Here is a 21,851-nt window from a genome sequence, read left to right as displayed (position 1 = left end):
TGCATGTTAATCAATATTTATTTACTTTTTAATTCCTAAAATAGCAAAAAAAAAAAAAAAAGAGTACTGTTTTGTTAAAGATATACGTTTGTTGATGAAACAACACAAGTTGTCAATCACTCAATTGTTTAACTACATGGTGTGTCATTTTTTAGATACAGAAAACCGTAGATGTTTGTGTAGCCACCCGTTCAACCACTTAGAAAATACCATTTTATTGAGTAAGGCAGTGGATTCAACTCACACAACGCACACACGTACTTAGAATGCCTAAAATGAAGAGTGAGTGCAACCCAAAGTTGGCCCAAAGCTATCCCAAGAAACATTCATGAAGCATGGCAGGGTTTTGGTATCCATAGTCTTCACATGCATATCACTTTCATCGGAGTCTCTCTTCAAGACAATTGATCTCTTCTATCCCGCTTTTTTATCCAACAAGTACTATCAACCCCATTTTTCACATAAAACAACCAAAAAAAATAAAAATTGATAGGTAGAATGAAAGATATATATATAGATATATAACCCACTTTACGTAGGTTGCTCTTTCAAATGATTTTCAATCAATCTCAGTTGTTTAACACAAACCCGTTTGGGAATATAGCTATATTAACACTAAAAGTGCAAAAAAAATAACAACACAATATTTATTAATAGAATGCTCTAGAATAACAACGACAACATTTTGTCATTCAATAGAAATAGTAATACATAGAATTCCATTCATAACTTGAATTTCTTGCTTACATTGCGTATGGAAAATGGAACAATGTGTGTTTCATATTTAAAGATCATAAAAGATCCCCAATACAGAAACTTATTGTACGCAAATTAAAGACAAATTTCTGAAAAATACAAAGCTAAAATTTTTTATAACATCCAAGGGAAGTAATTCTTCTTGCAATGATACCCATTCAGATCAGAGGTTGAATATAAACTTAATAGCCTTTTGGTGGTGGGGGTGAACTGTAAATGTAAAGAGGTGGAGGTGATGGAGGTGGCGGTGACTTGTAGATATATGGAGGAGGAGGTGATGGAGATGGGGGTGGTGGTGATTTATAGATGTAAGGAGGTGGAGGGGAAGGTGATGGAGGTGGAGGCGACTTGTAGACATATGGCGGAGGAGGTGATGGTGATGGAGGTGGAGGCGACTTGTAGACGTACGGTGGAGGAGGTGACGGAGATGGTGGTGGTGGTGATTTATAGATGTAAGGAGGTGGAGGAGGTGGTGATGGAGGAGGTGGTGACTTATAAACATATGGAGGAGGCGGTGGTGGTGATGGTGGGGGTGGTGACTTATAAACGTAGGGTGGTGGAGGAGATGGTGATGGAGGAGGTGGTGACTTGTAAACATATGGAGGAGGTGGTGATGGTGATGGTGGGGGTGGGGATTTGTAAAGGTAAGGTGGAGGAGGAGAAGGTGATGGAGGAGGTGGGGACTTGTAAACATATGGAGGAGGAGGTGATGGTGATGGTGGGGGTGGTGATTTGTAAACATAAGGTGGTGGAGGAGATGGTGATGGAGGAGGTGGTGACTTGTAAACATATGGAGGAGGTGGTGATAGTGATGGTGGAGGTGGTGATTTGTAAATGTAAGGTGGAGGAGGAGATGGTGATGGAGGAGGTGGTGACTTGTAAACATATGGAGGAGGCGGTGATGGCGATGGTGGGGGTGGTGATTTGTAAACGTAAGGTGGAGGAGGAGATGGCGATGGAGGAGGTGGTGACTTGTAGACATATGGAGGAGGAGGTGATGGCGATGGTGGGGGTGGTGACTTATAAACGTAGGGTGGTGGAGGAGATGGTGATGGAGGAGGTGGTGACTTGTAGACATATGGAGGAGGTGGTGATGGTGATGGTGGGGGTGGTGATTTGTAAACATAAGGTGGTGGAGGAGAAGGTGATGGAGGAGGTGGTGACTTGTAGACATATGGAGGAGGCGGTGATGGCGATGGTGGGGGTGGTGACTTATAAATGTAGGGTGGCGGAGGAGATGGTGATGGAGGAGGTGGTGACTTGTAGACATATGGAGGAGGTGGTGATGGTGATGGTGGGGGTGGTGATTTGTAAACGTAAGTTGGTGGAGGAGAAGGTGATGGAGGAGGTGGGGACTTGTAAACATATGGAGTAGGCGGTGATGGGGATGGTGGGGGTGGTGACTTATAAATGTAAGGAGGTGGAGGAGATGGCGATGGAGGAGGTGGGGACTTGTAAACATATGGAGGAGGCGGTGATGGGGATGGTGGGGGTGGTGACTTATAAACGTAAGGAGGTGGAGGAGATGGCGATGGAGGAGGCGGTGACTTGTAAACATATGGAGGAGGTGGTGATGGTGATGGTGGGGGTGGTGATTTGTAAACATAAGGTGGTGGAGGAGATGGTGATGGAGGAGGCGGTGACTTGTAAACATATGGAGGAGGCGGTGATGGGGATGGTGGGGGTGGTGACTTATAAACGTAAGGAGGTGGAGGAGATGGCGATGGAGGAGGTGGTGACTTGTAAACATATGGAGGAGGTGGTGATGGTGATGGTGATGGTGGGGGTGGTGATTTGTAAACATAAAGTGGTGGAGGAGATGGTGATGGAGGAGGTGGTGACTTGTAAACATATGGAGGCGGTGGTGATGGTGATGGTGGGGGTGGAGACTTGTAAATGTAAGGAGGTGGTGGAGATGGTGATGGAGGAGGAGGAGGGGATTTCAATGGCGGAGGAGGTGACTTGTACCAATATGGTCCGTCGCCATGTCCCTCATCATGTCCGTCATGTCCATCATGCTTTGGCAGCAATGGTGGTGAGTAGTGTTCGTGTTCGTGTTCGGTGTATGGAGGAGGTGGTGAGGCATAAATGTAAGGCTCATTGGCCACCACATTAGTGGCTATGAGGCAAAATGCTATTGCGGATACTAGTTGAGGCCAACGGCCCCGGTGTGCCAAGGTACCCATCTTTAGCATTCAGTGGAAAGATAAGTACTTAGACTTGCAAAGTAACGATGGGTGCTAACCCTTTATATAGTAAACTCTACAACCTACGTACAATCAATATTGTTGAAAATGATGTTTTTGCTTAGTCCCTATAACAGCCTGTATTAATTCTTTGAATGTCTTTCCGAATCTCAGAATGGTTGTCTTATTCAATGAAAGCACTCAGTTGTGACCTCCAGGTTGATATTATTTTTTTCAGTTACGTACCTATGAAGTTTCCCAGGATCTCAATTTCGATTCCACGAACAAAGTCAATTAGATGGACAGATCAGTTGGCTGGTTGATCACCGCTGCTTTGTTAAAAATATCAGATATGGAAGGCACGTTCTATATATTCAGACTAATCAGCACCTGTAGGACTACTACATAGGTACACTACCAATAATGGAACTAATTAAGTCAAAATGCTAGCTTGCTGTCCTTGTTTTACTACTAAGACTTGGTCTCCCTTCGTGCACATTCCATCTAGAAGGCCGGGCTTGTAAGCTTGCAATCTTCTCTCAATATTCCTCTACTCGACCAGCCGTCGGTTCTGTAATTATGATTGGCATTTATCTATGATACGCCCAGCTAGCTCGATCTCTTTTTTTATTTTATTTTTTTCTGCTTTGTGTTTACTTTGTTTTAATTCGAATAAAATAAATAAGAACTTATGGTCTAGATGTGAGTGTTAGTTAGCGTTTTATAATGATTATTTTAATTAGTTGACCCAAAAGCGTCGGTGCAGTATTTTGATTCAGCAAATATTACTTATTACAATTTTTAGTAAACGTGGATCTATAAAGATATGACAGACCTAGAATATCTTATAAAGGATGCATGTAAACTAATTTTACACAGAATTTTCATCAAACGAAATTAAATGGGAAGGTAAAACAATCTTTCCATGCCTATAGTAAAACAAAAGCTATTACAAGCATGGCAGTATATGTTGAATTTTGGTATTAACTTAAGCCTAGTACTGGAGAGGATTAAATTCTAATTCTGTTGATCGAACGGTATACAAGCCTTGTTTACGACTATGTTTTTTCTATGCAGCTTTTTTGGTAAACACAACATCAAATTTCATGGGCTTTCTAAGCTGATTGATCATAAGTTTGTCAATATATATTGGCCATAACTAGCTATGTTGAATGGTTTTCAGTCATGATTTAAGATTAATTTATGATATAGAAAATAAAACTAGTATGTATTCAATGTACTTAACGTACAAAATGTAAACAAAAGAAAAAGACATAAAATAATTGTTTTATATGTAATTTATTTTAACTTTCAACTCAATAATGCATCAAGATGGAACTTGGTGGTTTTTTAAATCCTGAAAAATCATCCGTGTTTGAATCTGAGTTAAATTTCGTAATAATTTCTCTTTCACTGTACAATATTTAAGAGTTAGTGGGAAACTCATATTCAATTTTGTTGCGAAGCCTAATTTCGACAATATTCATAACTAAAAATGTCCGTTTTGTAGTTGCGATAGAAATATGAAGAATAAGCACAAGTCCAAACACTCGAAAAAAAAAAATACAAATATATTTTTAAAGGTTATTTTAAAGAATGGTTTTATGAATAAAGAAAAGTACAAAGTTTACAATTTGAAAGTTTACCCAAGGCAAGTCCAGTTTGTTCGCGGATTATAAAGTCGAAACATGGAGTTGAGAAGGGGTACGTAGTACTCTCTGAAAGAAAACATAAAGCTAAAATAAAATAAAGTGGAATAATAGAAAATAGAGACTTGCAAAAATAATAAAAGACAAACTTAAGGTGGTTCGGCAGTATGCCCACATCCACACACGAAAGCCCTATAGGCTACATATTGTTTTTATTGAATAATTGAATACAAAGAGTGTTCTCTTATTTATAGAGAGGATAATAGAAATGAGTCTTCTATCTTAACAATGCGGGAATACCAACATATTATCTTTTTAACATTTCCCCTCAAACTCAAGGTGGAAACTTGTGAAATCTTGAGTTTGCTTCTTGAACACAGCACTGAAGAAGGTGATGGCGCCGGATTTGGCTCTTGAACATCGGCAACTTTTGGGCTAGAAAGATCCAACTATGGGCCTTACATGGAAGCCAACTGAGGGCTGAAATGAGCATGAGTTTAAAACAATACCACAAATGCCAAATTACAAATAATGGGTCATCTATGGCCTTACATGAAAGCCAACTGAGGGCTGAAATGGGCATGGGCTTAAAACAATACCACAAATGCCAAATTTCAAATAATAGGCTAACTATGGACCAAATATGAAAGTCAACAATCGATTGAAATGGGCCTGGGTTTGAAACAATACCACAAAGGCCGAGTGTAAGCAATTAATGGGCCAAAACAATGTGGGCAATTTTGGGCTCTTTTTTCTTTTTCTTTTTCTTTTTCTTTTTTTTTTTTTTTTTTTTTTTAATTTTTGAACTAGAATTCCTTTTCTTTTCTTTTTTTGGTTATCTCCCTTACAATCTTTAGGGTTTAACCACACTTTGAAACTAAGAATAAAAAAATAAAAAAATAAAAAAATAAGTGACGTGCCTCCGGAGGAGGCACTTGAAGCCAATTGGCTTTTCTTTTCTTTTTTTTTTCTTTTTTTTTTTTTGGTCTTTTGTTTTATTATTATTATTTTTCTCCATTTTTTTTTGTCATAAGATTACAACAAAATAAAATCAAATACAAAGGGAAACGATCCCCTCCACCAGAAAAGCTTGATAGAAAAATGTATTAATTGATAGAAACGATCACCTTTGTATTGATAGAAACATCCACCTAACCAATGTGGCTGAAAAAGTCATAGAGCTGCAAATCGGCCACGTTCTATGTAACATCTCGGACGTACAAAGGTGTGGATACAAACTGGCCCACTCTGCAAGAAACGACGTTGGGTAAAACGACTCGACGCCTTTTTTTTTTTTATAACAAAAAAAAAATAAGAAAAATCTTGCTTACTGTCTCATATGGTTTTGCCGCATGATATAATGGGATGATTAGAGACAGAACCATGAGAAAAATAAGGAAAGAGAGGAAGAAGCACAAGCCTTTCTTAAGAATATAAGCTTAAAACATAGAGACAAGAAGAAGAAAAAATGCTATTCTCTGTGACTCAGAGAGACATGGGCAAGAAACCAGGGAACAGTACTTAAAAGGATTTCGTGATTGTGAAATCAATCCTTAAAAAAAAAAAAAAAAAAAAAGGAAATTACAGAAAAATAAAAGAAAATAAGGGTTTCGTGATTGTGAAAACAATCTGAACCAACAAGAAATACCAGGGAAATAAAAGAACTAAAAAAAATTAGAAATAAATAAATTACAGAAAATATAAACAAAAAAAAAAGGCTTAGCCCAGAATCTAACAATTGGCGTTAGCCTATTAGCTCTAAGACTATAAAAGAAAACATAAAGCTATAATAAAATAAAGCGGAATAATAGAAAATAAAGACTTGCGAAAATAATAAAAGACACAAACTTAAGGTGGTTCGGCAGTATGCCTACATCCACACACGAAAGCCCTATAAGCTACATATTGCTTTTATTGAATAATTGAATACAAAGAGTGCTCTCTTATTTATAGAAAGGAGAATAGAAATGAGCCTTCTATCTTAACAATGCGGGACTACCAACATATTATCTTTAACACTCTCCAAATGGGCACAACTAAAAAACCGGTCATTAACGTCCCTTTTTTTTTTTCCTTTCGTAAACGACGCTAATTAGTTTTGTTCTTTTGCAAGTGACGGTAACTTAAAACAATTTTATATCATTTTGTAAAAAATACCGTCAAATTCACGTTGTTTTTGTTAAACGATGCTAATTAATAATGATATTCTCAACCCTAGCTTCAGGGCTTTTATAAAATGATGAGAGAAAAGACGACAATAAAAAGGGTCTTTTTTTTTTTGTTGTAGTGGGGGTTAATCATTTGTTGCCATAGTTGAGTGGGGTGGTCTGCTTGACAAATCTAATTTGTATGGGGCTAATCCGTAGAGCCCTAGTTTGAGTAGGGTAGCATGCTCATTTGCTTGAATGGGGGAGGACATTCAACAAGCTCAATATGTTTGGGTCAGTCATTTGGAGCCTTTGTTGAAGAGTGTAATTCGCTCAACTCTTTTTTTTTTTTTCTTTTTTTTTTTCTTTTTTTGGATGAATTAAAGATTTATAACCCAAACACAAATTTTTACAACTCTCCAATAAACACTGGATTCAACATCCTAGCAAGGGACAAACCCCCAAGAATGATAACAAACTCTGTTGCTTTCAAAACAACAAACAACAAACCACCATCACCCAAATAAGCCCCACAAGAAACAAACAAAAAGGCCCTCCCAACATAAAGGCAGACTTTGTAGAAACATCTCCATGCCAAACTAGCAAGAGGAGCTCCAGAACCCAGATCAGCCATCAATGAGGAGAGAATTTAGCAAAAATTCTCACATTAACTTCCCATATGTTTCTAGAGAGAATCTCTTCCTCAGTTTTGGGAGTCCTTCCATGAAGCAGTAAATTGCGTTGCATCCACAAGTTGTAAACCGTAGTAGCAAGACACAATTTTCGGGCTGTAGAGAGCAACCCTTTTCCCTTCATATACATAGAACTTCATCTCACAATCAGTTCCCAATCAGTTGGAGGATCCACCACCTTACAATCAGCCATGATAGCTAGATCTCCAAACCCTTCTACTAAAACTACACTCAAAAAAGAGATGAGCCAAACTTTCCAGTTTGAACCCACGGAAAAGACAGAGACTATCACCATTATATTCCCAACTACACATCTTTTCTCTAGTAGTAATAGAGTCTTGAAAAGCTAGCCAAAGGAAAAAAGAATGCTTATGAATAGCTGCTATAAACCAAACAACTTCATGCCACTCCACAATCGGTTTTTTCAGTCGTAAATCTTCCAAGGTTTCTGCACAAGAAAAAAGTCCACCTTTAGTACCCCAAATTGGCTTATCCACCTCTCCCAGAATCACCTCAGGTAACCTGCTTTGTATCTCTACAAGAACCTCAGATCTTGCAGTTGGCCAAAACCAGGAACCATCTCTAATAATAGAAGACAGTTTTGGGCCAATGGAATGCCCTGCATCATACAAAAGTCTATGCCCAAATCAGTCAAACAAACATCCAAGAGGGTGCCAGTTATCATACTAGAGAAAAATGTTCTGGCCATTCCTTACTTCAAACTTAACAAAACACTTAGCAAGATCCCTTAGTTGTAGGATTTTTTTCCAGCTCCAAGGGCTGTGTTGGGGGATGGAAACCTGCTCGACTCTTTTTAGTTGAATGGGGGAGAACATTCAGCACCCACAGGTCGAACAAGGAAGTGAGTTCGACACAGTTTGCTAAGGGAGAACTAGTTTAGTAACAATTTTTTTTTTTTTTTGATAAGTAGTTTAGTAACAATATTTATATTTATATGTTGCATATTCAGGAAACATTGGAATCAAAAAATTCTCTCATTTTTAGACATTCAGTAAAAATGGATTTTCTTGCATTAACAAAAAGAGATAAATTTTTAAAATAACTCTCGTACATATACAACATGATTAATTACATTTACTTACTGAAGGTGGCTGGACTTGCAAGTTCCACCTGTAGATTGTTAAAATTTAGAGTTGTAGAAGACACATGCCCAATAGAGCTTGACAATTGGGACTACTATCGTTAGAAGTTCAAAAGGACATAAAACTTTGAAACCTGGACGAAGCTTGACTTAGGTTTAATTAGCTTTGGGTTGTAATAATATCTTTGGTATATATGTTTAGTTTCATGAAGTATGAACCAATGTAACAGTAGAATGTACGTAAGTATAAACAGCGTTATACCTACAGTAGTTATGTGAATAAGTGTAATGAGGTGGTTTTCAATTTGTCCATTGGTATAGTTATAATTCAATTGCTATTCTTAAAGTAAGTCATAGTAATGCCGCATGGAAATAAGAACAGAAAAAGGAGGTTAAAAGTTGGGGTGTTACACGTACAGGGCGGCCCCGGTTCCATATATCTTTGACAACATAATATATATTGAAGCTAATCCCGATGGTAGAATAAAATGGATTGAAGAAAAAGAGGTGGTTATGGGAGTTTTCTTCTTGGGCACCACAGAGAACAGAAGACAAGTCAATAACACACCATGCTTGTAGAGCACATCTTTCTTAGGAAGCCTCTCCAAGGAGGCCAACCAAAGGATGAAGGCATGACGATCGAGGAGTAGCTTTGCTATGCCAAAATAGCTTATAATATAAAAAAAAAAAAAAACACAAAAAAAAAAATGAGGAGGTTCTCCCAAGCTTATAGAATTGATTGAATGTAAATACTTTCTTTCTTTTTTTTTTTCTTTTTTTTCTTTTTTTTCATATATTGCATGTCATTTGTCAGTCTTAATGGGGTGTTATTAATTATGAGCTCTCAAATTACAGTGTGGTTTTCCTAAATGATTGAAGAACCTATATATAGTTACATTCTCTATTTCTCTGTCTCATTTATAGCCTCTTAATATTAATTACCAATATAATGCTTTTGCAGTAGTAATCATCTACATAAACCAATTGATACAGGACAAAGCTTGACGCAATCACATCAAACATCCAAACAGGATGCATGTATTTTACAATATCAAAACAAAGTCCCTGTCAATTTTAGAAATACTCACTACAATAAATTCGCACATTAGGGCGACATTATCGGCGTTGACTTTAGTCGACTATCAGCGTTGACCTTTGACACTACTAGCTTCGACCCCATAGTCAATGCTACTTGTCCAAAAAACAGTCACTACTAGCGTCGAAAACAATGTGTTGTTGCAAATAATCGGGCGGAAAATTTTGCTTCATGCATGCGGGTTGAGAAATAGCAACGACATTTTAGTATTAGCATCCACTTTTGTCGATGCTACTAAATAACTATTAGTGTCGACCCCAATAACCTATTATCAGCGTCGACTTTATAGGTGTCGACATTGATAATAGGTCATTAGCGTCGACTCTAGGGTCGAAGCTAATGAGCCTGTATAAAAAAATAAAAATAATAATAATAATAAATAAAATAATAATATTTTTTAAAAAAAAATAAAAAGTATCAGCGTCAACCAAAAAGTCGACACTGATAATAGGTTATTAGCGTCGACTCTGGGGTCAACACTAATGACCACGTATAAAAAAATTAAAAAAAGAAAATTGAAAAAATTAAAAAGTATTAGTGTCGACTTAAAAGTGGACGCGGTTATCAGAGTCGACTCGCAAAAGTAAAAAGATAAAAAAATTGAAACCTATAGAAAAATATTTCTTTTTGCATTATTAGTAGAGTTTTTCTATTCTTTTTATATTATTGAAACCTGAGCATATGTCAGGTTTAATTGATCTATGTAAGGGGACATATATACTTGTAGCTTTTAGAAGGCCTAGCCTGCATGTGCAATTAATCTACTATTTCCTATTAACTAATTAAATAATAAAAAGGCTAGCAGAAGCAACGGGACCGACAGAAACATAATGCAGCGGTTGGCTTTTTGAGAATTTTAGAAGTACTAAAAAAATTTTGTGCTCGATCATGATCAAACAATAATGTCCATGTTTGACACGAACAAAGTATCAATCAGAGACAATCATGTTTCAATATTTTTTGCACAAATGGGAAATCCTGATTGTATTGCGGGATTATTGGATAATTTAAGATGCAAGGCATAATTAATTATAGAAGCAGGATATATGAATTTCAAGCAACGTCTAAGCTTGCAAAATCCAGGAATGACCAAGATTTAACTAAAATTGTAACTATGCAGATTCTAGATGAAAAAATTAGCAGCAATAATGGGAATTAATTGGGGAACATTCAAAGTGTAAGTTATATGCATAGTGCGAGAGAACTAGGGATGGGCACGGGGCAGGGTGGGGCAGATTTCTGCCCTTTTTGCCCCCGCCCCGCACCCCTGCGGGTGGAGAATTTCTCACCCATAGTCCGCATAAAAAAAGGTGAATCCGTTGCGGGGAGGGGTCGTGCAGGGCAGGGTAATGTGGGGTAGAGGCTGCGGGTTCAGCAAGGCGGGGTGGGGAGTAAAGATGATGAAGATCGGCGCATTGTTCTCCCTTATCCACTTGAAATCTATCGCTACTTTCCATTGAGGTTTCACAACTTGAAAACCAAAAACACACTCTTATCAAAATCAACTATAAAAACCATCTACTTCATCAAAACATAAACAATTCAAAAGCTCTATTCCGCTGCTAAGAATAGCGAAGTTTGAACCACTCACCCTTTTTCTCTGGAGGCATTTCAGTCTGGAAGACCATGGCCGAGGCCAAGAGAGCTTTGGCGAGGACTGGAAATTGGGGTCTCTGAGTACGGGCATGACGGGAAAGGAAGAACAAGTCTAGGGTTAGGAAGGGGGTGACTGAGTTAGGGTTTTGGTGAAGGTTGAAGAAGATGAAGAGGGAAAGATTGGAGCAATCGCGCAAGGGGAGGTTGTGAAGAGAGGAAAAAAATGAAGAGGGAGAGGAGGGGGGGGGGGGGGGGGGGAGCGATGCGCTAGGGTTAAATGGGGTTAGGGATTTTTTTATTTTTTTTCTTTTCCTCTTGTGGTGCGGTGTAGGGGGGAAGCGGGTCTCTGGGATTTTGAAAAACCACAACCCGTCTCGCCCCACACGGGTATACCAATTTTGGACTCGAAACCGCAAAAATAAAAATAAATACCAAATCCGAGGTTCTGAGGGGCGGAGCAGGTCATGCAGGTTTTGCACAACCCTAGAGAGGACAACAAATCTTTTGTTAGAATATATGGCCAGAAAATCACGCGGAGTTGGTGGCAGTCTGCGGCGGTAATTGGAGTTGGGCCTTTAAAAATAATAAACTCAAAATGGACCAAAGCAGAGCAAACTATGGGCCAAATACGACCGATAAATGGGACCAACTATGAGCCTTAAATAGGTTTGAGTTATCAAACAAGACTAATAAAGGCCAAATAATTGGGCTAATAAAAGGTCAAAAGATGAACCAAATATAGGCTACTTGGACCTTTTTCTTCAATTTATTTTCTTTTTCCGGCTTTTTTATATTTATTTTTTTATCAAACAAAGTCGACAAAAAAAAAAAAAAAAAATCAAACGTTTGCTAAAAGCCTAAAATGACACAAACAAACAATAAAAAATAAAAATAAAAATAAAAAAGATGAAGAAAACACATGACACACCAAGGCAACATCTAGCTGCAGTAAAACCAGTGAAACAGAGACAAATCCATTATATATATATATATATATATATATAGAAGATCGTAAATCGAAAAAACATGACTAACCCATTTCAAGTTTCAACCGGAACATGTACTGTGAGGGATTTGTCAGGAGGAGTAGAAGACTGGGTGGAGCATGAGGTGAAGAACTTGATGCAGGCGCACGAGAAGGACAAGAACAGTATACTGTGTACTAGTACACAATATTGGAGAGCCATTGATCGATATGTTTTACATGAATCTTTGAATTTGGCTAAGTGCATTACTGTAAAAAAAAATTAATTATACATGTGAGAGGATTAAATCGCATGCATATTTTTATCCGTTGAGTATCGATCAGCCATACTTTTACGTAGTTTCATTTACGATGAAATTCCGTTGAAATAGTTTGAAAAAGATTTTAATATAAAAAGAATTTAAAGAAATGGCGTCATGGGCATAAGTTTAAAAGGTTAATTAAGGAAAATTTAATAGACTTCCATATATGATATATCTGGGAGTACTGTTAATGCAAGGCGTCAACTACGATAATAGTGACTGCACGATCTTTTTGTGCTCTATCCTCTATCAACATTAGCTTTTTTTTTTTGGGGGATTTTTTGGCATCTACTTATGTCTAAGTTGTAATAAGGTACCACCCCTAATTAGTTTGGGTTATGTTTCGAAGTTACTGTATGCAATTGGCTTAAAGTTTTCAATCGATTCTATGTTGCGTCGAAGAGGACCGAATACGGCTGGGTAGTGTCTTGGCATTCATAGTCTTTACATATATACATGTCTATTTTACCAGTCTCTTTTCGAAAGAGACAATTTTCTCCTTCTCCCTTTTTTATCCAACACGTACCATCAACCCGTTTTTCCACGTAAAAAGGTCCAAGCCAAAAACAAAATGATAGACAGAAGGATATCAATTACCCTAAGTTGTTTGTGTTGTTAACACTCATGCTCTGTTTGTTTCAGCGTAAAATGATTTTGATATTTTACGGTGTTTGGTAGGGGCGAAAATAACGGTCAACGAAAATCATTTTCGGTTTGACCGTAAAACCTTCTTTAATTTTTGGAAAACAATTTACGGATTTTAAAACCGTAAATCGTTTTTCAAAATTATATTCTTCGTCCTTACACGCACGATTGATATCTGGCTGTCCGAATCCGACAATAGTCGGTGGTTCGAAAATAGGCAGCACTGGAATCCGGCATCATCAAGTCACTAGAATAATGTCGGCGTCGGAATCCGACCACCGGAATACTGCCGGCTGCCGGAATACCGCCGGCCGCCGGAATCTGGCGACATCCGACAATTGCGCCGAATGGCGGCGGAATCTGGCCGGAATCCGGCCATGGACAGAAACCGGCCGGAATCCGGCCTGATCTGACCAGATCCGGCCACTGATCCGGCCGGATCTGGCCAAAATGGTCGGGATCCGGCCGGATCTGACCGGATCCGGACACTGACCCAACCGGATCTGGTCAAAATGGCCGGAATCCGGCCTGATATGACCGGATCAGACTACTGATCCGGCCGGATCTGACCAAAATGGCCGAAATCCGGCCTGATCTGACCGGATCCGGCCACTGATCCTGCCGAGATCCGGCCAAAATGACCGGATCTGACCGGGCCTGGAGGTGTCCCGCCGGAATCCGGCAATTTTGGCCGGATCCGGCCCAATATGTTCGCCGGATTTCGGCGACGGCGACCGATCGTTGCCGGATTCCGGCGACAATTGCATTTTCACTTTTCGTAATTTTTTGTGCGAACCAAACGCCGAAAAATATTTTCGAGAAAATAATTTCTTTTGAAATTGATTTCGTCCAAAATATTTTACGACGGAAACCATTTTACGTCGAAACAAACGGAGCATTAATTAAAATGAAAGAAAAATAACAACAAAATATTTATTTGCCTGCTCTGGAATAACAATGCATGACAACATTATGTCGTTCAGAATAGAAATAGTAATACATAGAATTCCTTTCAGAACTTGAATTCCTTGCTTACATTGCTTATGGAAAATGGAACAATGGGTGTGCTTCATATTTATAGATCCTAAAGGATCTCCATTTAAGAACCTTATTGTACACAAATACAGTTTTTTTATTTTAATTTTTTTTTTCTGAAAATTACAACGCTAAAAAAATTTATAACATCCAAGGAAAGTAAATACTCTTGCAATAGTTAAAAAAATCTAAACTTAATAGCCTCTTGGAGGTGGGGGTGATTTGTAAATGTAAGGAGGTGGAGGTGATGGTGATGGAGGTGGAGGTGATTTGTAGACATATGGAGGAGGTGGGGATTTAGATGGGGGAGGTGGTGATTTATAGATGTAAGGAGGTGGAGGCGACTTGTAGACATATGGGGGAGGAGGTGATGGTGATGGAGGAGGAGGAGATTTGTAGACATATGGAGGAGGTGGAGATTTAGATGGAGGAGGTGGTGATTTATATATGTAAGGAGGTGGAGGGGAAGGTGATGGAGGTGGAGGCGACTTGTAGACATATGGGGGAGGAGGTGATGGGGATGGAGGAGGAGGTGATTTGTAGACATATGGTGGAGGTGGGGATTTAGATGGAGGAGGTGGTGATTTATAAATATAAGGAGGTGGAGGGGAAGGTGATGGAGGTGGAGGCGACTTGTAGACGTATGGGGGAGGAGGTGATGGTGATGGTGGAGGAGGGGATTTGTATACATATGGAGGAGGTGGTGATTTAGATGGAGGAGGTGGTGATTTGTAAATGTAAGGAGAAGGAGGAGAAGGTGATGGAGGTGGAGGCGACTTGTAGACATATGGGGGAGGAGGTGATGGGGATGGAGGAGGAGGCGATTTGTAGACATATGGTGGAGGTGGGGATTTAGATGGAGGAGGTGGTGATTTATAAATATAGGGAGGTGATGGGGATGGAGGAGGAGGCGATTTGTAGACATATGGTGGAGGTGGGGATTTAGATGGAGGAGGTGGTGATTTATAAATATAGGGAGGTGGAGGGGAAGGTGATGGAGGTGGAGGCGACTTGTAGACGTATGGGGGAGGAGGTGATGGTGATGGAGGAGGAGGGGATTTGTATACATATGGAGGAGGTGGGGATTTAGATGGAGGAGGTGGTGATTTGTAAATGTAAGGAGGAGGAGGCGAAGGTGGTGGAGGTGGAGGCGACTTGTAGACATATGGAGGAGGAGGTGATGGGGATGGAGGAGGAGGTGATTTGTAGACATATGGTGGAGGTGGGGATTTAAATGGGGGAGGTGGTGATTTATAGACATATGGGGGAGGAGGTGATGGTGATGGAGGAGGAGGAGATTTGTAGACATATGGAGGAGGTGGGGATTTAGATGGGGGAGGTGGTGATTTATAGACATAGGGAGGGGGAGGTGATGGAGATGGTGGTGGAGGGGATTTGTAAACGTAAGGAGGCGGTGGGGAGGGAGATGGAGGCGGTGGTGACTTGTAAACATATGGAGGTGGTGGTGATGATGATGGTGGGAGTGGTGATTTGTAAACGTAAGGTGGTGGTGGTGATGGTGATGGTGGAGGTGGTGATTTGTAAAGGTAAGGTGGTGGAGGAGATGGCGACGGAGGGGGTGGTGACTTGTAAACATATGGAGGAGGTGGTGAGGCATAAATGTAAGGCTCATTGGCCACCACAGTAGTGGCTATGAGGCAAAATGCTATTGCGGATACCAGTTGAGGCCAACTGCCCCGGTGTCTCGAGGTACCCATCTCTAGCATGCAGTGGAAAGATAAGTACTTAGACTTGCAAAGTAACGATGGGTGCTAACCCTTTATATAGTGAACTCAACAACCTTTATTGAAAATGATGTTTTTTTTTAATCCCTATAACAGGCTGTATAATTATTTGAATGTCATCCATATCTCACAATTAATGATTTCGTCTTTTCAATGAAGCCAATAATTATATAGTTACCTCCAAATGATTATTTTGTTAGTTACCTATATATGACTATATGAGTAGAGAAATTTCCCAGCATCTCTGTTGATGATATTTTTGAGCCGGTGACGTGGCATCATCAGAGACGTCCCCTCTTCTATGTGCTGGCCTGCAAAACAAGAAAGACCCACCGGGGGTTGGCCGGCGAAGCCTCCTCCGACGATCAAGTCAGTCCAGTGTCTAAAGAAGAGGGAGAAGAAGAGAGAGAATAATAGATCCTTCTTTTAATGATTTTTCTTTACTCCCTTTTATATCCCTGCATGCTATATGTCCATTTTGCCCTTGTCACGCGCACTGTCCATTGGGGACGTCTGATATCTTCTCTGACTTGATGTGACTGGTCCCATAATTATTGAAGGCCTCCTGCGACCAAGGCTCACTTCCGGGGACTAACCCATTCCGGAGTCCGAAATCCCACTCTGGGGCAAACCTGGCCCCACTCCAAAGTGGGGATAAATATTTCCCTAACAATCTCAGTTTCGTTTTCATGAACAAAGTCATGATAGAAAGAGTAGGTAAGATGCTGCATGAGTGGATCATCGCTGTTTAGTCAAAAAAGAATACTATATGAAAAGCAGGTTGTATTCAGACCAAGCTGCAGCCATGGAGGAATTATACAAAAGGACACGACAAATAATGGGAACTAAAGTCAAAATACAGTATGCTTATATCCTTTTTTAATTTCTAAGACTCGGTCCTTTCATGTATATATATTACTTAATTTTCCATCTAGTTAACTAGTTTGCAAGCTTGCAATCTTTTCAATATTCTTATACTTGAACAGTCGTCGGTTCGGTAATTATGATTAAGCAGATATATATCCATGATACGTACTTCAGTAAAACTTCGACGTGGTGTTCATGCACAATTAATGGAGGACAACATGGGATCATGGGTGTTTGTGTTAGGTAGCGATTTTATAATCATTATTTTGGTTGACCCTAGTGTCGGTGCAATCTTGTGATTTAGCAAATATAACTTTATACAATTTTTAGTTGTTAGAATATTTTCAATATTTTGATTTATTTTGTTTCTTTTTTATGTTTGATTATTTCTTAACTTAATTAATTAGTTTAGGGTTTACTTGCTCACTACAATATATTCATATATAAATATTTCTCTATAAATAAAGACCTAGCTAGCTATGTAATATGGTTTAATATACTTTAATACAGTAAAGATGTAGCTCACACATCACTATCGATCTCTTTGCTTCCCCCCTCTCTCCTCTTCCATGATATATTTTTACATTTGTAAACTTGAATCTATAAAACTAGACCTAGAATTAATATCTTATCAAGGATGCATGTAGACTAATTTTTGACAGGGATAGCTGCAATTTGAAGATTTATGTTATTACTTTCATCTTCTCTTTTTTGAGTAGGGTTATGTGAGAGGTGAGGGCTCCTTTGTCTTAGCAAGAAAACACCGTCCGAACAAGAAACCCTCTCATAAGCCTTTGTTATTATCCGTGTCCCTTCTCTTTGAGCAGATCGAAAACCGGAATCTACTAATTTCACCCACAAATTTTTAGCAAGCGAAGTTTGGAAGGTAAAATGTTCCTTCCATACCTGGCAAAACAGAAGCAATTACAAGCATTTGTTTAGTTTTGAAGTATATATAGTTTGAATTTTGGTATTAACTCAAGCCTAGTACTGGGGAGGAATTAAATTCCAAATCTGTTGAACTGATTACAAGCCTGGTTTACCCACTATCTTGTTTTCCATACAGCTTTCTGATAAACACAAAATCGAATTTCTAGGGCCTTTCATAAACGTTATTAAGTCTCTTAATATCCTTAATTACCATTAATTAGCAAGAGCTAATTATATATTGATAGGAAAGGAAGGGACATTTCGGTAAATATCTCCATAATTTTTAATCATTGTGTCCATTTTTTGAGTCAATATATAAAACCAACCAACCAATCATTACCCAAATCACCATAAAACTTTCCTAAAATTCATTGCAGAAGCAATTAGAATTACCGTCGACATAGCTAGCTATCCGACGCGACCCTATATATGCCTGCCTTGACAGCTGAGATCAGGTAATTTGTCTGCAACTTGCCCTATGACTTTCTAACCACTGAAAGATATAGAGGCCATTAATTTAAGAAAAGGGGCCAGGTCATTATGGGAAAGTACAAGATAAAATGGGAGTATTTTGGACTTTTCGTCCATTAAACATGCAAGACAAGTGTCATTTTTATCGCCGGGGGGGGGGGGGGGGGGGAGATGGAAAATGCTAGCGGAAGGGCATAATTGCCAACTGCATGTTGAAACTTTGTGTCTTGAGTTGTCACGTGTGCATAAGTAGTTAGGAGTTGTGTCTTGAGTGACAATGTATTATATCTCTATAAAATATGAATGCAAAGGGGGAGCGAAAGACTGAACAAAAGTCCAAGACACTAAACAAAATTTCGAGATTCAAAAGGGAACCAAAGAGAAAATAAGATAACGTTTTAAATTTCTATTATTATTGTTTGGATAGCAAATGAGTGGTACAATTTTTCTCTAAGACTTTAAGCACATATTTTCTTTCAAACCACGCCAGATTTAGTAAGGAAATTAGTAGCATTTATAAACAAGTACCTTTCAAAACACATGCAACTAATTACTTCCATGTTGAAGATTCAAAGGAGATCGACATCAACTCCGATCCCTTTCAAGTTTCAAAATCACTTCTAAAATGTCGGCTTGATCGAACTCAATTATGAGTACATGTCAATTTCGAAGCAGCCGAACCAAATTATGGACAAAGAAAAATGAGCAGCAAAAGTGCCTGGGCCTTTGCCGTGTTCTTACTCGGAAGAGATATTTAAATGATCACCATGATTAAGATCACACCCTTAATTACTTATATATATTTTTTAAAAAAATTCATACCCTTGGAACTTGGCTAGGCCGCCGCCAAAGGCTCTTATAAGTAATTTTAAATTTTGTCTAGTTCACTCATTAAAATAATGTTTAGTAAATTTCGTTTTGCGGTACATAAAAAGAATTATATATAACTCAACACACAATATGTCATTCGTTAAAACTAAATATCTTGCAATAAAGTGTTGTTTTGGAAAAATTTAAGAGCGAGATAGAAGCACTAAAAATGATTTTAAATAAAAAATAATAATATAAACAAACAATTAAAATTAATATATATATTTAAATATAAAAAATACCTCACTTAAATTTGTCTTCTTAATTAGCCTCAAAATCTCCCTGCCTAGTCTAGTACTTTTTTTTTTCTTTTTTTCTTTTTTGTCCTTTTCTGTGCAAGATTTTGAGGTGATAAGGTTTGTGCAAGAGTAGTCCTAATCACATCCTATTGCAGGTGAAGCTATATCTATCCTACTAATTAAACCATTGAACCCACCCCATCGAGGACCCAATAGAGTAAAACAAGTTGTGAAAGTGACCCAGGCCAGAAGCATTGAACCACCAGCACCCTCCGCGGTTGTCATTTCCTAGTCTGCTTCTTGTTTCCCTTTGTCCCTAAACACACAAATAGACAATCATACCCACGTTGATACACATCAACTTACTCCAAATCATTAAAACTCTGTCCTGGAGGACGGGAGAAATTAAACGCTGCTCGAGATGGTTAGGTCAATGATGACGCAAACAAACCTACCAATATCATATTGGGAGATGCACTTTTGACTGTTACCTACAGGACGGGAGAAATCAAACGCTACTCGAGATGGTTAGGTCAATGATGACGCAAACAAACCTACCAATATCATATTGGGAGATGCACTTTTGACTGTTACCTACATTCATAATCGAGTGCCTTTTAAATTACTTTTCACACTTTATGAGTTACGACATCATCCGATAATGTAAATTCAATTAAATGGCAAGCTAGGCTTGACCATATTGAGCTAGATACAACGACTAGGTTAGGCAAAAAATGCCTCATGGCAATCATGCTAAGGTCTTTCTGCCCACATGTGAACATTATCTGATGGGAAAGTCAATTAGAAAACTGTTTAGAACTCACAAGACATAATATATAGTGTCTATTTCATCACATTTATAGACGATTTTACATGATATTGCCATGTCTATTTGATCTCTCGTAAGTGTGACGCATTGGATTGCTTTAGGCAATATATGAGTATGGTTTAAAATCAATTAGACAAGAGTATTACGGCTCTAAGAACTAAACGTAGACATGAATATATGTCTGAGCTATTTAAAAATCTCTATGATGAAAAGGCAATTAAAAGGCAACTAACAATGCCAAGTACGCTGCAGCAAAATGGCATGGCGAAAATAAGAAATCAAACGCTGCTAGAGATGGTTCGGTCAACATTGGCGCAAACAAACCAACCAATATCATATTGGGGTATGTACTTTTGACTAGTGCCTACATTAATTCTTAATTATTGTGTTCCTTCCAAATCAGTACCTTCACACATCATAAGTGTTTTTTTTTTTTATAAATACTATATATTATAAAAAAAAAAAAAAAAAAAAAATGTGAAAAGCACATGCTATTAAAAAAAAAAAATGTGATTCTCACATCATAAGGGACACATAGAACTTCTAGAGACTGAATTGGAGGAAATTTATGTCCTCAATATTTATTTACTTTTTAATTCCTTAAATGGCAAAAACAAAATATTGGTTTGGAGTGAAGATAAACATTTTTTGATGAAACAATGCAAATTGTTAATCATTTAATTGTTTTGGTATACGATGTGTTGTTTTTGCAACACTGAAAACCCTAGATGCTTGTGTAGTCTATCGTTAAACCCATTAGAAAATATCATTTTATTAAGAAATGTGTTAGGTATGCTACAATTTTACCCAATACATTTGGGTAAAACTATAGCATTCCCTGTGTTTAAGGAACAAGTAGGCTAGGGAAGCTGCTAAAGGTAATTATATATATATTTAGATTTTCCCTATATATAGGAAAGGGAAGTAATTTAAAAGAGACTCCTGTGAATACTATAACACAACACACACACTCAGAATGCCTAAAATGTTGGAGCGAGTGTAACCCAAACTTGGCCCAAAGAAAACCCAAGGAATAGCAAAGCTTTGTAGGGTCTTAATAGCTATCCATAATTTTTGCATAGCTAGGTCGCTTTCAAATGATTTTCAATGAATGTCGGTTCTTTAACACAAACTTATTAGGGAATTTAGCTATATTAACATACACTTAAATTGCAAGAAAAATAACAACAAAATATTTATTAGATTGCTATGGAATAGGAAAAGACCAAATTAGTACCTCAGTTAAGTTTTTCGTCCAAAAACTAACGGTCTGCCACATATCAACCCTTGAGGATTGACACATATCACAATATAAAAAATAAAAAATCTTTAAAAATTAATTAAAAAAAACTAAGAAATTAAAAAAAAAAAAAAAAGCGGGTATCTGAACCACCTCCTTGGCCACCATGAGGGTGGCCGGCCACCCCCATGACAGAAAAAAAAAAAAAAAAAATAAATAAATAAATAAATAAAAATGAAGCATTTTGGCCCTTGGGGGTGGCTGAATTGAACCACCCCCCATGGGCCACGGGGGTGGTTCGACCACCACCAGACCGGCCGGCCTAGGGGTGGGTGAACCACCCCTGTGGCCATTGGGGTGGTTTGGCCATCCCCAAGGGCTAAAACTCTTGAATTTTTATTTTTATTTTTTTTATTTTTTTTTTTCTGCCATTGGGTGGACGAATCACCTCCCATGGGGTGGTTTGGCC

At 38.4% G+C, this 21,851-nt stretch overlaps 2 protein-coding genes across 2 annotated transcripts; both read right to left on the bottom strand.

The window, feature by feature from the left end:
• Positions 1-664: 664 nt before the first annotated feature.
• Positions 665-2,987, bottom strand: LOC133877315 (extensin-2-like). The gene has a single exon (XM_062315571.1). It carries the CDS (start codon positions 2,949-2,951, stop codon positions 939-941), a length of 2,013 nt encoding a protein of 670 aa, XP_062171555.1. The 5' UTR covers positions 2,952-2,987; the 3' UTR covers positions 665-938.
• Positions 2,988-14,064: 11,077 nt separating this feature from the next.
• Positions 14,065-15,936, bottom strand: LOC133877317 (extensin-2-like). The gene is made up of 2 exons (XM_062315573.1): positions 15,171-15,936; positions 14,065-14,525 (listed from the first exon to the last, which is right to left on the bottom strand). The coding sequence occupies exons 1-2, from the start codon at positions 15,916-15,918 to the stop codon at positions 14,386-14,388; spliced, it is 888 nt and encodes a 295-aa protein (XP_062171557.1). The 5' UTR covers positions 15,919-15,936; the 3' UTR covers positions 14,065-14,385.
• Positions 15,937-21,851: the final 5,915 nt, after the last annotated feature.

Source organism: Alnus glutinosa, chromosome 9, assembly GCF_958979055.1.
Source record: "Alnus glutinosa chromosome 9, dhAlnGlut1.1, whole genome shotgun sequence".
In the NCBI taxonomy this organism is placed as follows: Eukaryota; Viridiplantae; Streptophyta; class Magnoliopsida; order Fagales; family Betulaceae; genus Alnus; species Alnus glutinosa.
This window is presented reverse-complemented; position numbering and strand designations above follow the sequence as displayed.

Coding starts and splice junctions, on each gene's coding strand:
- LOC133877315 (XM_062315571.1), bottom strand. CDS start 2,951: ATGCTAAAGATGGGTACCTTGGCACACCGGGGCCGTTGGCCTCAACTA.
- LOC133877317 (XM_062315573.1), bottom strand. CDS start 15,918: ATGCTAGAGATGGGTACCTCGAGACACCGGGGCAGTTGGCCTCAACTG. Junction 14,526..15,170: donor TCCATCACCTTCCCCTCCAC/CTCCCTATATTT, acceptor AGTCGCCTCCAC/CTCCTTACATCTATAAATCA.